A 16,935-nucleotide genomic window follows, 5' to 3' on the forward strand; every position below is an offset into this window, starting at 1 on the left:
TGTCTGACATATAAATAGCTGTTCATGCATAGCATTTTTACCCTTTGCACATGAGCTGCTTTGTCACTGTTATTTTATGTACATATATCAAATGAAAATTTTGCATTTGTGCAAAACATATTCCCTGTGTGTATAATAGTAATGGATACATCTTCAAAGTTGCTCATTTTTATAATAAATGGTTGAATGGTCAGTACTTTAAATTTCACCTTAAAATGTTATAGATGCATTGAAAATCTGGTTTCTATTTTTTTTTTTGTAAAACCAAAATGATTAAAAAATGAATATACAGTTGAAAATAAAGTAAACAAAAGGAAAAAATAAATTCTGGTCGCAGTCGATGTTTGACAGCCGGGCAGTAATGGCTTTTTTGTGGATGTACCAATGTGCCCTTCTGCTGTTGGTCTCTCCCTCCAACCTGAGGTCACTGTTATTGATGTGTGCCCCGTAATGTAGTCTGTGCAGCCTGTCTATGTTGTTTCTCATAGATCAGTTTGAAATTTTTTGTGGGGGACATTGTAGCAGTTGGAACAAGATAATCCGATCAAACGTTGACGCACTTTCCAGTGAACACCTACAGCACGCAATCAATTCTCACAGCAACACAGATAAAATGTTATTTTACTCGTAATACAGGAAAATAAATCAATCCTGAAGGGAAAAGGTCAGATGATAAGATCCTGGTGTTTTTTAGGGTGGGCTGCTTTGCCCCGTCACATGGTATTTGGACCTCGGGGGGTGTGACAGTCACACTGTGCCCTGACCTTATAGGAGCCACCTGCTGCAAATGTCACATTACCATGTCTGGCAGCAGGAACAAAAGGTTGCCAGGAGAGGATCATGGGTAGGGCCTCATGCGATGACCACCCTGCTTTTCCCTGGCAAACAGTGGCAGTTCAGGCATTTCACTGACAGCTCACAGCAGCGCAGATGATCTGCTGGCTGGGAAACAAGCACGACATTCCAATAACAAATCCCAAACAGCACGGGCTGAGCTGATTTCTTTGATTGCCCTATTTGCAGACTAATCTGCATAAATAAATAAATCTTCCTTTTGGGGGTCAGGTGCAGGCTCTTCTGGTGACCCAGATGTTCCAGCTGTTCGGTGTGTACTTTGACTGTTAAAATAAAACCCGACATCTGCTCTTAGTTTGAATTGGTTCATTTATTGGCAGTCAGTGTTGGGCATGAGACAGATACACAAAGGCTACAACAAGGAAGAGTTTGACATTGACACATGAAAACAAACTACAAACCAGGTGGACAGCCTTCTCCATCACTCCCAGTAAACATTCGACATGGAAAGAGGTGTCCGCTCTGACTGTGAACTACATTCACTGATCTATTTTCTGTTTTATTGCGTCGTCCCATCGGCCGCTTCCCTTTTTGCTCTATTGTTCAAGCTAACAGCGGGTCGCAGGGCTCAGTTTCATAGTCGTTATTGTAACTACTGAGTTGGACAAGTGACAAAACACCGAAACAATAACACAAATCATTACAGCAACAATCGGACAAATTACGGATACACACATATAACACACAGCAAACATTTATTATATATCTAGTGATGATTTTTTAATGATTGCTTCAACAATCAGGAGCCGTCATTTCCCCGTCTGCAGGTATACTTTCAGCTCTCTGCTTCACTGCTTATAATCGATGTACACAGAGGCTATGCTATGGTGAAACTGAAATATATAAAAAAAAAATCAAACTGCCTTAAAGTGCATCGCAGTGTTTCGGTCAGTCTAACTTAAACATCATGTGCTACTACAAGCAGACTAGAACCAATAGATAACAGTCATGGCTGCGTCTGATTAGAAAACACAGGACCACTAAAGTACAGCATCAATAAATGGGAACGACAACATATCTGTAGAGACACACAGCAGTAGGAAAGGGCAGCTTGGACACTGCTCTGACTTAGTGGCCCGCATGAACAGCTGGCTGTGGTGTCACAAATGCACTGAAACACACAGTGGGGATGAGCACAACATCTCAATAATCACACAGAGAAGGGAATAAGAGCATTCGGGCGAGTACAAAAGCAATCAGTGACCGCTATCCATTGTTTGGTCCTACCTGTTGTCTTCTAAGATTGCTTTGTTCACCGAAAAGTGCACAAAAATAGCCTGTGGAAACACAACAGAGCCATGTTTTGTGTCCTCATTTACAACTACACAAGGGTGTGCGTGGGTATTCACAAGTGGACATTTGGAAAGGGGGGGAAAACGCAAAAAGTCGACCTAGCAGTTTTGCCGGGCGTCACGTGATGGGTCGTCGGCTGTATAGTCTGTTGAACTTGTGTCATAGCTTTTGTTGAGAGATTAACAGAGAACACACAATGTGGAGCTAGGCCCTGCCTGCCAGAGATAGACTCAGTCCTGGTAGAGAAACCCGGAGGGACCCACTGTTTCCAAACTGGCTCGAGTTCCTCTTCAGCTACCGCCGGGATGCTGCTCCTCCATCTGAGCAACTGATCTCAAACCTCCTCAAGATTGGCTTCTCAGCTGCCACTGTCACAGAGAGAAAGAGAGACAGAGAGAAAGAGAGACAGCAAGCGAGAAAGAGAGAGAGCACTGGTTTGTTAATCCTTCCGGCCCCCCCTCCAATGAAACCGCACCTCGTTCCCAAGAGCACCATCCACCAACACGGTAAGTCATGGCCGCTGCGGCTGTCGCTTCATTGTCACTATCTTGTGTGGGTTAACTCAGAGATGGTTAGGAATAGCTTGGTAGCTGTGTTGGGACAAGAAGTTCACAATGTGGGCACTGGTCTCCCTCATGTCTTGAGGGGTAACTGGGCTCGTGGTGTGAGGGCAAGAAGGCGAAGGAAGTAGCGGAGTGCTGTGGGACGACGTTTCAACCACAGTTGAAAGAACCTTGGAGACAAAATGACCCCATCACCTCTCACAGTAGTGAAGGGTAAAGTCTTTGGAGAGCTGCTTCTCCCCTAACCCCCAGGGCTCCAGCTCAAATTTGTCCCCCACATCATCCTCATCATCTTCATCTTCCTCCTCGTCCTCCTCATAGTGGCTGGGCTCTTCAATGGATGTCTCCAGGTGGTAGGAGTAGGGCTGACCCTCGGTGTACTCGTAGATCGTCGGCAGGCTGCTCTTTAGGCTGCAGCGCCGGCGCAATGCGACTAGCAGAGGCTGAGGCATGGTGAAAATGTCCATGTTGTTCCCTAGGTCGATCCAGGCCAGGCTGGCGAATTTCTTGGGGTCTTTGAGCATTTCGGTGAGGTCTTTGAGTATAGCCAGGGTGAGGCGGTTGCCATTGAGGGCTAAGGTGCTGAGTTTGGGCAGCGAGGCGAGGAAAGGCAAGAGAAACCTCAAATTTTCGTCAACAAGTTCGGTGAAGCTGATGTCTACAGCCACCACACTGTCTCTGTTGTTTTGGAGGTAGAAGGCGACTTGACGGACGTCCCGGGTCGAGAGGGGAATACCAGACAAGTCGACGGAGTCGCTGGACATTTTTTTCTGTAGGGTTGTCTTGAGACTGTTGGGAATATGAAGAGAAGAGAGTGGTATTACTTAGATGTCTCTTGCACATACACAGACAGAAATTGCTTTTGGCTGGAGGATGAAATGATCTTTGAATGATTCCCCGATTGATGAAAAAAACAAAGCAGTAGTTTTATGCTGTGTTTCCTGAGCTGTATAAAGGAGGGGGGTAACTGGTCCAGCTTGAGCGGAAGGCTGGTACAGAGACTCCAGCATGGGGATTTGCTAGTGTAAACAGAAGAGTCAAAACATCCGAGCGAACCAGCAGCTTGAGCTTAAAGCTATGTGGGCCAGAAGCACGGGGCTCCTTATAGTGCAAGGTCACAACCGTTTCCCCCTGCAGAGATAAATTATGAAGTGCTTTGGAGGAACTAATCTGAATAAATCTGGCCATTTCAGTTATGGGGAGGCTAAAGAAAGACATGACTTTGCCTCTTTTCTTTTGTTGGTCAGCGACGTGCCACCTGATAACAGATTTTGGTGCAATTGAGCAAAGGAGTATGGAATCACACAAAACGTCCCCAGTTTGCTACACATAACAGAATCTTCTCATGAGCCGTGGCTGACATGTTGTGTATGAATGTCTGTAACACATCATGATTAGGCCACAAAACATATGCCGCAGGAATGCAGCAATGAATAATGCGTCATTAATTCACACTGCTCGCCATTAATAAATTATCACGTCAGAATGACTATTCATGCAAATAGCTAACACTTAATAAATTACAAGCTAAATATGATCTCACCCATTAAGTAACCTGTATCATAATAACTGTGATTCTATTACAGAAAAGTGCTTTTTTGTTTGTTTGTTGTAGACAGCAGCTTTTGACAAGCCTCTTTGAGAGGGAAGAACATGCAATGTGAGTTTGAAGTAGCCAAAAACATTTAGCAGGTGATGAATAATGTCACAGATAAACGATCATGAGCTCATAAAGGAAAACTTGATATCAATCTTGTTTTTGGCTTCTGACTGTGGCTTGTCAGCATTACTCAGTACTGTATCTGTGGATCAGTGGTTCATGCAGCAACATGTAGATGTACACCTGCCAGCCAGGTTTCTCAAAGCACCTTATGTATGAGGACTTTCATAAAGGTCGACTGAGCGCAGTGGAAAACTGCAGTGAGTTTGGTGGCATAGAAATGAGTGCATTAACTCTGATACTGACAGACATTAATTGTTGGCAGATTGGTTTAATTTGCTCACATGAACATACACTGATCTGACTACAGTGACTTTACAACACCTGCTATAAACAAGGCAGACAAACATTGTTTAAGCTCAGCAGATGCTTTAACAGGATTATAGCATGTTTGAAAAGTTCAGTCCCTCTGCCTGATTTTTCTGTCTTTAAAGGGGATTTCTGAGTTGAAATTCAATCAGGGAAGCTTTAAATGATTACTTTTCTGCCCAGGATTTCTATCTGTTTCAGTGCATACTCGGTATAACCCCTGGAATATCTTCGAAATCCTTTCAGGACATTGCATAATGAAAGCACGATTTGAAGCTGAATCTAAATATAGGCGATATTATGATCCCTTTCTGCAGCTAGCATTCGTGCCGAAAACATTTCTGAATTACTTGCACGCTCCTTTGCCCCTTTGTTTGCAGTCCCTTACATTTACAAGCGCCCGACTCCTCACTCACCTCCTCACCCCAGCCCTAGAGGAGGCAGTGTGTTTAACTTGAGCTGTTACTGAAGTGGCCTCCAAGCTGATTTGGTGTCAGAGTGAATTAAAGCATTCCCAGCGCCCTTGCGACTTACTGTGACATGCACCTGTCACTTGTTATGCACCCAAGTGGGGTTTTTTTGTGGTGCTGAAAATGGATGTGCCCTCAGCAGCATGCACAGCTCCTTTTTTTTAAAAGCAGGTGATGGGCTGATGATCAAATAACTCGTGAAAACCCCCCCAAAATCTGCAGATATCACCAGGATTTAAAAAGAAGTTTTAATCAGGTGCAGAGGACAAGAAATATGCCAAGCATGCTGCACTTCTATCAGACTCTTGTGAGCCAGAGTTCTTTCTCTCTCTTCTGTCTCTCGCATCCTTTTTTACATGACAGAAACCTCATTTTAACCAGAGGCACAAAGGTCCTAATGGCCGTGGCAGAGGCTTCGCTCCAGGTGTGAATAGGTTTTGATCACGCAGCTCCTTCCTTTTCAGACAGGCTTTTGAGCCCAGTCTGCACAAAAAAAGTATGTCTGAGGCATACACACTGGAAGCTTCTTACATCCTGCGTCAAGATCTGATACCACAAAACATGAGCGCTACTGATAACTTTGAGTAGATGGTTTTTCTTGTGAATTTTACATCCAAGAACATGAATATCAGGGCTCAGTTTAAATTAAGAAACAGTGCAGAGGTATGATGCTGGATATCTGTGGCTAAGTAGATGCCCAAAGAAATAATAATTATACACTGAATCCAGTAAGGACTTACAGTAATGACATCAGCCTTTAATAACAATGCATATTTACAAACAAGCAACCTAATAAACACCCTTTACATAGTTAAGAAATCAATTAATTTTACATTGTGGTGCCATATATTAAGTATTCCCACCAAGAGTGCACCGCTTGTCTCTACGTGTGGCTCATCAGTCTCCAAGTGTCAGCGATTTAATCCAACGAGGCCGCGTTCTAATTCAGTAAGCACAAATCAAATCGCTGTTGGGATTTAATAAAGTAAATATTCATTCTAAAGCTTGCTGAGTAGAAGTGAGATTGTATATATATATTTTTTTAAATTAAGAAACAGTTTTTTCTAAACATGCAGTTCAGTTTCCTCCTCATCTCCCCTCTGGGCTGTTATTGCATTACTCACGCCATTTTGTCTTTTTTGTCGAGTCATTTACGTTCAAACTTTTCTCTATTATTCATCTCAGTCCTCTGGTGGGTAAAGCCCATCTGCACGAGATGAGCAGTCTCGTCACACCTGCTCCCTGATGTCACGTATATTTTCCACTGCACGCTCATCATAAAGACGTACAGATGAGGTCGGCGTGCACTACAGATAGAAATCACACGCACATAATCCCTCTCAGCACTGCATTGTCCTTCATGCTGCAGGGTATTCAACCTCACACTTCACAATCCGTATCGCTAAAGGCAGTTCCCTCCCATGCACCAATCAGCCGCAACATTAAAGCCACTGACAGGGAAAGTGGATAACTCTGAATAGCTTGTTGCAGTGTAATGGACTGCTGTAAAATGCTGGATCCTGGCGTTTATGTGGACATTATTTTGACATATACTGCCTACCTAACATCCCTATAGACTTGGCTGACACCCGTCCATACAAGCCCCAAGCAAGTACTTGAGGGAACTTGTGGTGCTTTTGAGGATCCTTTAATGACCATACAACACAGATTAAGCCTAAAAACTATATGATAGTTCAGGTTATTCTGTTTCTGAGTGTTAGGTGAGAAAACAAAAGCAAATTATTAAGTCACGTAAAGCTTATGGGAAAGAAAAACACTTCTGTAAAAGTCAAAAAAGAGAAAAGGTCACAAAAAGTGTCTGCAAATTTTATACTGACATGAATTTAGCCTTAAGGTGAGAGCACTTCAGTAGCGTATCTGGGTCACTGCATCCATCAAGCCCATTTTTTTTCATTGCACTTGGAAAAAAAAACCAAGGAAAGTTTTCTAGCCAATCCTAAATAAACTAATTAGATTAGATTGAGATTAATGGGATTACTGAGTTTCAGATATTAATTCAGTGTGGCATTTCAGTCACACAAGTGTGTACAGTACTTAGAGGACTGCGTGTGCCGCACTAATGCTAGATAATGAAGGGATGAACAGTCCCGTGGCATTAAAAAGGACTGAGCTGTTTCTGTTTCCTCTGAGTGGAGAGAAACCCCACAGAAATGGATTTGTTGCTTTTTTTAAAAATTTTATTTCTTGCACAGAGGAGCCAGGCTGTCTGCAGCTGAACAAAGATGGAAGAGAAAGGGAATATAAATCCACTCTAAATTTGTATTTGTGACACACTTTCTTTGGTTTATTTGCTCTGTAAATGTAGACCAATAAAACCTTATTTGACAAAGGATAGACTTGGAATTTCTACAAAAATGCTCTTATGGTTGTGTGATAGTTATAAAGTTACAGCCAAGAACACAAGCAGCGGCCTAGCTGCACCTCTGAAGTTCACTTTTTTAAAAACAAAATATGATGTTTTTGTTTAATTATTGACAAAAAACACGGTTCTAATGTTTTATTACACTCAAAGTTGATAGACTGTTTATAAAAGATGGACATAGTAATAAGTTTGTCTCCTACTGGTTTCTGTTGCCTTAGGTTTAGCACTCGACTTCGGACAAGAGAGTGATATTGTAGTGTGAATGTGTGTGTGAATGGGTGAATGACTGAATGTAGTGTGAAGCGCTTTGGGGTCCTTAGGGACTAGAAAAGCGCTATACAAATGCAGGCCATTTAGAGCTGCCAGCTTAAGCCACAGACTGTATATGAAAGATGGACATAGCTACTGTGAAAAAGCCGAGGGTTTTCGCCTACGTCATCTGTGTGTTTAAAATCAGATGTAAGCAAGCGGCAGATTTGAATGAGAAGCCAAGAGACACTGGATAGTTACAGTATAGGCTAGCAACTTAATAATCACACATATCCTGCTTTAACCTTCTTTTTGACTCTAATGTGGAACATGATTTACATGATGAACATTAGATTATAATTATAATCAAGAAGACTTATAACTAGTAAGAACCAGGGAGTCAAAAGGTAATTTTTCCTTAGACATCTCTACAGCTGCACTAAAAAAAATCAGTTGTTGAATGAACACAATTTAATCATGGCACCTTTTTCCACGTGACTTAACCAAGTACAATAACCCATTTTTGACCATGTCAAACCAACACATTTGGCATTTGGTGGTTTAATGTAATCAGATTACGTTGGATCAACGTAGTATACTTGGAATTACTTGAAGTGATTTAAATAAGTATGTAGAGTGAAATTTGTTTTAATTTATTCTACACAAGTTAAAAACTTTAGGAAAACACAATGAAATCTTGTTGTTTGAACAACTACTTTGTTAATCAAGGCAATTACTGCTAGTCTTGCTTAATGAACCAATATGGGGGTTGATGATTTCATAGAGACAAACAACCATTTGCTCTTACATTCATGGGTAACTTAGAATCACCAATTAACCTAACTCTAATAACACACTGCAAACCAGCCAGATGTGGATTTGAACCCAGGCCCTTCTTGCTGTGAGGCAACAGCACTAACCATCACGCCACAAAACTGTCAAGCCAGGCTTAACAAAACTAGGAAAGCTATGATTACAAGGCTTGATACGTTTTTGTCCTTGACAGGTTAAACCACAATAAATAGCGATAGCACATACATGGTGTGGGTATAGTTGTCTGGCTCTTAAAACTCCAGCGATTTTCCTGCAGTTTGAGATCTAATGTGATCTTGTGATCAACTAACAACTAACCACTCTTACTAGATTATCATGTCATCTCAACAAGAACAAATTAAGTCCTACCTCAAAGCACACTGTGCGCTGTCAATCTTACGTGCTGCACAATAATGTTTAATATTTAGTATTTACTGTTATATTCCCATATGTCATCGTGATGTTGTTTATTCTTTTGCTCTCGTTTTCTTCTGCTTGTTTTCTTTTTTCATTCTCAACAGGTGAAATTAATAAAAAAAAACAAAAACAAAAAAAGAACAAATTAAGTTGCTGAATTTCATGCAGATGCTACATGATTTAATTACGTTCACCATAGAAACATGAAATTATTTAGTACATGTAACAACCATCCAATTTCTTTTTTTTTGAGTGTGGACTTCTTTTAGTAACAAGAGGAGTCGCCTCCTGCTGACCTTTAGAAAGAATGCAGGTTTAGCCAATGTTTTTGTATTGGCTAAACCTTGGCTAAATTCGTTTTTGAGGGGGTGGTGGGGTTGGTTCTTTTTACAGTTTATAGCCAACGATGACTAGTCGGCTTGGATAGCATGGCACATATAATTGACTGTATCTGTACTCAATGAACTGGACAAACCAAATTCGACTCTCTTGTGTGACTGAAACTCGACGATACAGCACCCAGTTGTCACTCAAAGCTGCCATTCCCTAAAAGCACTACTTTCTTCTTCTGGCCACAACAATAATGTAATAATATATATTTTCTGTACCTACAAGGCAAGTAATTACAACACAAGCACAAAATTATGCCACACAGTATAATACATACTTTAGTTACTGTAAAAAAAATATTCACAAGCTTTAAGTTATATAAGAAATCTTCACCTTTTAGTTTTCAACAAAAGCAAAATAGCTACTAACGTTTTGTAGATATGTGACTGTTTCCGGTCACAAAGGCCTAGAGACTGGATTGTGACAATTTAGCAACCACTAGTAATGAGGGGAAAAATATTTATTCCCTGACCTGCTGGTGAGTGGTGCCTGACAGTTGATGGGAAATTGATTGGATACATGAAGGGTTTTGGTACATGACCATCTTTACAACCGATCTTATCCAGCGACAGCCAGCAACCAGTTGCAATTTACTTGGGGAATACACGTTTTCCTATTTACTTTACATCTCAGAGGAAAAAATGAATTATATGGTTTGATTTTTGTGAGCTTCACAGATGCTAGCAGATGTCCTAAATATATCTAACAAAGTCAATCTTTGTGCCTAATTTTAGTAGTTATTCCAGGCTAAGCTAATTGCTAAGCTAAACTGCTAGCAGAGTTCCCAAGAGGCAATGCAAGTTACTCTAAATGACCTTATAAATATTTGAATCAGAAATAAAATGACGAGTTAAGCTCTTAACTGGAAAAAGTAGGCTATCTCCAAAAACTTAAGTTTGGGAGGTGAACTTCCTTTTCACAGTCAGCAGCAGACTGGACCTGTCTCATCTCTGTCTAGCCTTGACAGGTATTTGTTCATGAACACAACAGCAGGCGAAGCTGTCAGAGCTCACAACACCTGCTGTATTAATATTCTGTTTTAGGGTGGATTTCTTGTTTTAATGATTCATGTTGTTCCTGCTGTCTCAGCCAGTGTCACACCGTCTCACTGCAGGTTTATGAAGCCAACAACAAGACTAAGTGAAAAAGAGCTATCGGAATTTAGCGACTGTATGATTCCACACATTTTCAGAGAAGCTGTCAGTTTCAGTAAAGTCGTGTTTTTTTCCTCTTCCGAGCTGAAATAAATGTCCGTGAGGACAACAAAGCCCTGCCTGTGCAGCTAAACAGTGAAATGTCTGATCTACATAAGCTTTTCTTCCAGTTTTTGCGTGTCACCTCTGAATGACTCGCAATAAACCCGTCTGATCTCGCTGAGCTCACATCGTCTCGTTTTCAGCCCTCAGATTGTTTTCATCTCTTTAAAATTAATCCATTATTTGCAGTGTGTAGTCAGATGTAGAATAAGCAATTACACGAGAAACAATTATGATAGGCTTTTTCTGTTCATGAATAGGATTACCAAGTAACACCTAGACACAAAAAATTTTGTTTGTGTTATTTGTGTGCAACCTAATTCTCTATTCATCATTTGCACATCAAAAGCAATGCACTTTTTCATGAAAATAGCTACAATTACATTTTAGCACAACCCTCCCAGCTTTTTTTGGCATACAGATGACACGTTTGCTGCCACTTTTGAAGAGCGAAACGCCAGTAGCGATGCAAATCCACCGCACGGTCCTCTCAGATATGATTGACAGCTGTGGTTATTCTTAACGTTTCTATCAGGTCAGCCCATGGCCAGCTCCGTCGTATTTCAGTGTCAGGTACAAAGATGAAAATCTCTACTGCTCGACATGGAGCCGAGCCCTGTTCTCTGTTGTGTGTGCGGCGGCTGACTTATTACAGACTGAATGTCTGGACAGAAGGGCTTACCAGGCCTGGGATTTCCGTCTGGACATGCTCTGCCTCAACCACTTTGAGTGTGGGGTCAGGTGATAGATCAGCTGTCTGCAAATCTTATCAGAAGACTTTATGGTGTCTGCATCCTGTAGACGAGGACAGAAAGAGTGCTGATAAAGGAACACAGAGCATGAGAGTAATAGTACTAAGGCAGCAGCTTTTTCTGCCCGTGGAAGTAAAAGAGAAAAACAGTTCTTTGCAGCTCTTTATACCTCTCAAGGTTTTAAATCCTGCCAAGTTTCCTCGATTCTTTTTTTTTTTTTACACTCATCAACCTGTAGCTCCACCATATTTCACCTGAACAGAAATATTAATGGTTTATTATTATTCTTGAAGCCTTGAGCTACTCCTGAACAAAACACAATTTAACTGACTTGCTGGAGCAAGAAAATCTAATCACATGCAGCATGCACTGGGAAGCAAAACACAGGAAGTAGTAAGCAGAGGTGAGATACAGCAGCTACTGATAAACCCAGATAATTTCAATGTATTAATCATGCTGTGGCTCCTGGTGACCACTGCCTACATAATAATAATAATAATAATAATAATAATAATAATAATAATCATCATCATCATCATCATCATCATCATCATCATAATAATAATAAAAATAAAAATAATAATAATGATTCAGTTTTCATCTTTGATTTTTCAGACAGGCTGAATTACACATTCCCATCTGTACATAAAATTCAACCTTATTCTGTTTCAAGGTGCAATTTTGATTTATTCAATCTTGCTGGCACTGTCAGGTCACTCCAGCTTTATGAGTTTCAGGTATGAAAAATTTAACAAACTGCATTAAGCGGTTTTCCAGGATTCTTACTGAGCAGCTATTTCTAGCTCCTCGAGAGTAACATGTGTCGGCGGAATTTCTTTCGAGCATCTGTCTGTAGGAATGTCAATAACATCCTCGGATGAGATTTTCTTAAGAAGACAGCGATTCACAAACGGAATTCATAAGGGAAATGTTCTTAGGAGAAAGCTTTCCTTTGCAGAGTGCTAACACCAAGCTTGTCAGGGAAACACAAAAACACACAGAAAAAAGGAAAGAAACCTGACCTTCTTAGGACACTGCATCTCTCGAGCCAGACTGAGCAGCAGCTCGTGTGAGATGGGATCCACTAGATTGAGGAAGGCAGCGTTTTTGTACAAGATGTCGTTGAGCGATGTGCCTTCTAAACCCAGATCCTACCAGAGAAGACAAGATAACAAAAAAGAATCACAAACCCAGCAAGATGCAGTTGCAGAAATACACAATTAGGGGTCTAAGAATGTTGATTTAGTCCGACAAACAGGTCCCTACTGTGTCAAGGGCATCGTGACTCCTAATGGAAAGATAAAAGAAGCGTTTTGTTTTAAATATTCATTAAAGAAGACAGGCTGCGTTTTCATCTACAGTAGCAAAGTGAAATGTAAGTGGGGGGGGAGTCACTGGGGAGAGGCTGTGTTTGGACATATCACCCCTCGGTGGCACTTATCCACAGGGCATATCTTGACATACCATAGTGCTTACTGTTTGCAGAAAGCAACCCATGCCTGACTCTCTCTGACCTCATGTTAATACCTCAGATCAAACCTCTGATTTCTACATGCTCTACTTTCATTGGTTGTTTAAAACTTGGGGAAAAAACAACTCAACCCAATAACTTTCAAATGCATTTAATATCTCAGTGCACATGCATCTATTTTTCCTCATTTATAATTCTCTTCTTGCCGTGGCACTTCAATATGTTAGAGTTTGAATACATTTCATTTGTGCTGCACGTAAATACATCTGCAAAGAGGTCAGAACTGACAGCTGTCACGGCAGCTTGCACGCAGTTATGATGAATCCGAGAGGATCTGCGGTGAAAAAAAGAAATCAAACCAACTAAAAAGAGGAGATGTCAGATGACCTTTCGAGAGTGATGAGACAAGCAGCAGTCAGCGGTGCTGCTGTGCGCGCTGAACCATACCAACTCGCCTTCATCCACATGTCCATCCTCAAGGTCCTAATGAGCCAATCTATGATGGCGAGCACTTGTGCAGCCCATGCAAGTTTAATGAGAAAAGAAAGCCTTTGAGACACTACATACGGTACGCACACACCTGCGCGCATGCACACACATTCAGACACATCCGCTTTTTTTCCTTCCTTAAACACAATCTGCATTGATTGTAAAAGACAGTTGGAGTGGGAGGCTTGCAGCTCCACATTCCTGGCAGTCCTTTTAACAAGGGTGGCAGTAAACACAGACTGAACCCAAAGCATGGGAGAAGCTGCTTTTGCTCTTCTAAGAAAGACTTCTAAGAAAGAGAAGGTGTAAAAATATCTCCCTTCAGTGTTCATGCCTGATCAACTGTCACGTGCGAGTGTGAAACCAAGCCTGGATCCGTCCTCATATCTGCAACGAAGCTCAGATCTCTTTCCTATCTGCGGCAGAGCTCGCTGTTACACACCAATTAAATCTGCAGCTAATTCTGAGAACAGAATCTCGTCAATATCTGCTGCAAACTCTGCAAGAAAAAAAAAAAGATAAAGTGAGGATCATTTAATAAAAGTAGAGCTCATTTAGGGGAAAGTGAGCCTCCCGTCCCCTGTGATGTGGCTGTCATGGAGCCTGGCCAGGCCAGTTTATCTCCTTGGCTTGATTAAGGAGGTTCCACTCTCTCCTGTGTCAAGGCTTCAGAGTAATTAACACCGGACAGCTAAAAGACAGAGGAAAGCCCTAAGGGCAAGCAAACAAATGAGATCACTTAGGATATTGCTGTATCTTTGATGTGTCCACATATCCTTTCATGCGTGTTTTACACATTTGCCAAAGCAGGCGAGAAGAGGCTTTAAAGAAGCCCTTTGATTAAGATCCTGTATGGTGGAGTGTAGGACATTTGAGGTCATGTGTAGAAAACTCGTCCTACTTAATTTTGCAAAAACTACATCAAATCATCGCACTGAGTGTGTTCTTAGCTTGATGATGATGCATTTTAGAGGTAATTGATTTAGTTTCCTCAATTCATTTTAAAATGACAAAAATACCAAATCTTCACATGACTATAGGCACACACACACTAGAATATTTACAAAAATAAATAAATAAGGAAAGCAATGACAGTGGCCTAGATTTTCATTTCTTTAGGTAAGAGTTAATAAAACCTTTTGAAGTGGAATAATATTTTGTATTGGTGAACACAAGACTTCAGGGCTCTCATTGTTGCTGCTGGAGCACAGGCCATTACAGTGAGAGAGAGAGACATTAAGAGTGGGGAGTGATGGAGGTGCTAGGTCGCTCTAATGGGCACATTAGAACAGCCTAAGGAAAAGGTGAAACTCTGGCTTTAGAAGAGAAGGGAAACAAGGACAAATGCAGACAGGGATGGAGATTTATTTGTGCTCTGCATTTCAGGAAATATCCAGAACCATCAGGAGAAAATCAAATTTGAGGTAATGCGATGACACAGTGTGGAGTTTGAACATTTCCTCATTTGGTGGGTAGGTAATCCTATCAAATCTAATGTCAACACTGAGCACGTTTAGCCACAGTGAGAGAGAGTGGTGAGTCACGTGCTGTGTCTGCCAATGAAACACTGTGTCACAGGTACAGTGCTCTGCCAGTGGCCTACTTTCCATAAAAAACAAATGCTTCAGGAGGAAGTGGCCAAAGGAGTGAGCCCACACACGCGTGTAGTAACCGCAAAGGGAAATGAACGAATAATGTGGGCTTAGGTCAGAGGTCAGAGGCCGTTACAGAAAATGCTGGAGAACACTACAGTGCACCTGTGCCACCGCTACATTTTGGATATGCATGCAAAAGACTCATTCACGCACGTACACAGTCCCTCACCGCTCTCTGTGAGATGGGAAAACAATGCATGCCCGCATCAACACCACAGCAGGCTTTAGGGCAGCGCTGCTGTTGGCAAACAACGTCCGACTTCACCATGCCCTGTGCAGGTTTCTTCCTTACCTTCCTCAGTAATTTGAGCACGTCGGTCGCCTGGTCTATCCTGCGGTCACGGAGCAGCTTCTGGATCTCTTTGATCCACGCCACTCTCCTCATGTACGGGCTGTGGTTAGTCCTTCGCAGCATTCCAGGCAGTTTGTCTGATTTGAGCATCAGCGCAAACAGAAAGTCCCCGCCGCCCCGACCTCCCCTCTCGCTCTCTCCGGCGCTGTTCAGGAGCTTGCGTCGCCTTTTGGAGAAATTCTCGTTGTCCAAGCTGCTCTGCCTGCTCAGTCTGGAGCCCATGGTGTTGTTGTTGTTTGTTGGCTTGTTTCTTTCTCTTTTTTTTGACACAGTCAGACAGCACCACTACCAAAAGGACAATCCCATGACGAGCTCCAGTTGCCCGTTTCCAGCAGATGCTCCTAAGTGGATGGTAGAGAGAAAAAAACAAAAAACAACAGCGTCGTGTTGTCTGGCTCTGCGACTGGCTGTCAGATGGCTGGGGATCCGGTACAGAGCCACATAATATCCTAGAACGCTCTAAACGATCATCGTTGCCTCGTGCACCCGTCACGCGTTAGTATATCTCGCTTTGTTTTTCTCCTCCGTCGCCGCCACTGTGCGCTACGTGCGCCAGGCTCAGATGATGATGATGATGCTCCGGCTGCTTCATCCTCCGGTCGTGTCTGCTTTTACGCTGCTGTTTAGATTTGTGCAACGTGGAGAGTCCGACCAATCGCAGCATCTGGTGCCTGCTGCGCGTCTCTCCTCCCAGCCATAAACCCCCCTCAGCCCTCTCCCTCTCCTCCCCGTGCAGCTGCAAAAAGGGGAATCAAATCACAAGAATATTCAGCACGTGATACCAATGTAAGCAAAAGAATCGTTGAAAGAAAGGGATTTTTTAAAAATGCTCTGAATGTGCCACTTTCAGTTTGATTTTTTTTTTCTCTTAGGGGGGTCTTCGGTTTATCTTCCAGAAGACCTGAAAGTTTGTCTTTTAGCTCCAGATTCTCAAGTACGTGCTTCGCCATGGGCCCCGGTATAAATCTGAAATTTCTCTTTTGGCAGTCTTGTTGTTGTTCAGCCTTTGCATGAGCTGTCAGCTCCTGTTTGCATCAATCACAGCTTCACTAAGTCACAGAATTCACTGAAAAATGTCCACATCTCGTCTTTTTGTCACATTGCCATCTCTCTTTATTTATTTCCACGGAGGTCGGTGAATGGGGGGCCCCTGAGGTGCAGCCAGCGACATAATAGACAGCTCTCAGTTATTTCAGCCCCCATCCACACCTATTCTATTTGTAGCCCAGCTCCCATCATTGTGGCTTTAAGGACTTTGAGCCTGACTTGACCTTATTTGCTCTCATGATTCAGGCTCACTCTTGTTTAGTGGAGAGCACAGCGCTGTGATCTGTTGTCTAATAATTATTTTCCCTGGCTCTGGACCGGCCCAGCTGCATATTTTTTTTAGAGGTTGTAATTATGATTGACCAGTGCCCTTAATTTAATGCAGCATCCTCACGGCACTGACTTGTTTTGTCAGATCCTTGACTCTCGGAGCAATGCCGGTAAAGCGACC

At 42.2% G+C, this 16,935-nt stretch overlaps 1 protein-coding gene across 1 annotated transcript; it reads right to left on the reverse strand.

Moving 5' to 3' along the window:
• Positions 1 to 2,902: 2,902 nt before the first annotated feature.
• Positions 2,903 to 15,659, reverse strand: lrrc75ba (leucine rich repeat containing 75Ba). The gene is made up of 4 exons (XM_085367951.1): positions 15,378 to 15,659; positions 12,493 to 12,621; positions 11,401 to 11,513; positions 2,903 to 3,500 (listed from the first exon to the last, which is right to left on the reverse strand). Exons 1-4 carry the CDS (start codon positions 15,657 to 15,659, stop codon positions 2,903 to 2,905), a joined length of 1,122 nt encoding a protein of 373 aa, XP_085224077.1.
• Between the last annotated feature and the right edge of the window lie 1,276 nt (positions 15,660 to 16,935).

This window comes from Diplotaxodon limnothrissa, linkage group LG12 (assembly GCF_057381915.1).
Source record: "Diplotaxodon limnothrissa isolate DT_005_m linkage group LG12, D_limnothrissa_male_GT1.1, whole genome shotgun sequence".
Lineage (NCBI taxonomy): Eukaryota > Metazoa > Chordata > Actinopteri > Cichliformes > Cichlidae > Diplotaxodon > Diplotaxodon limnothrissa.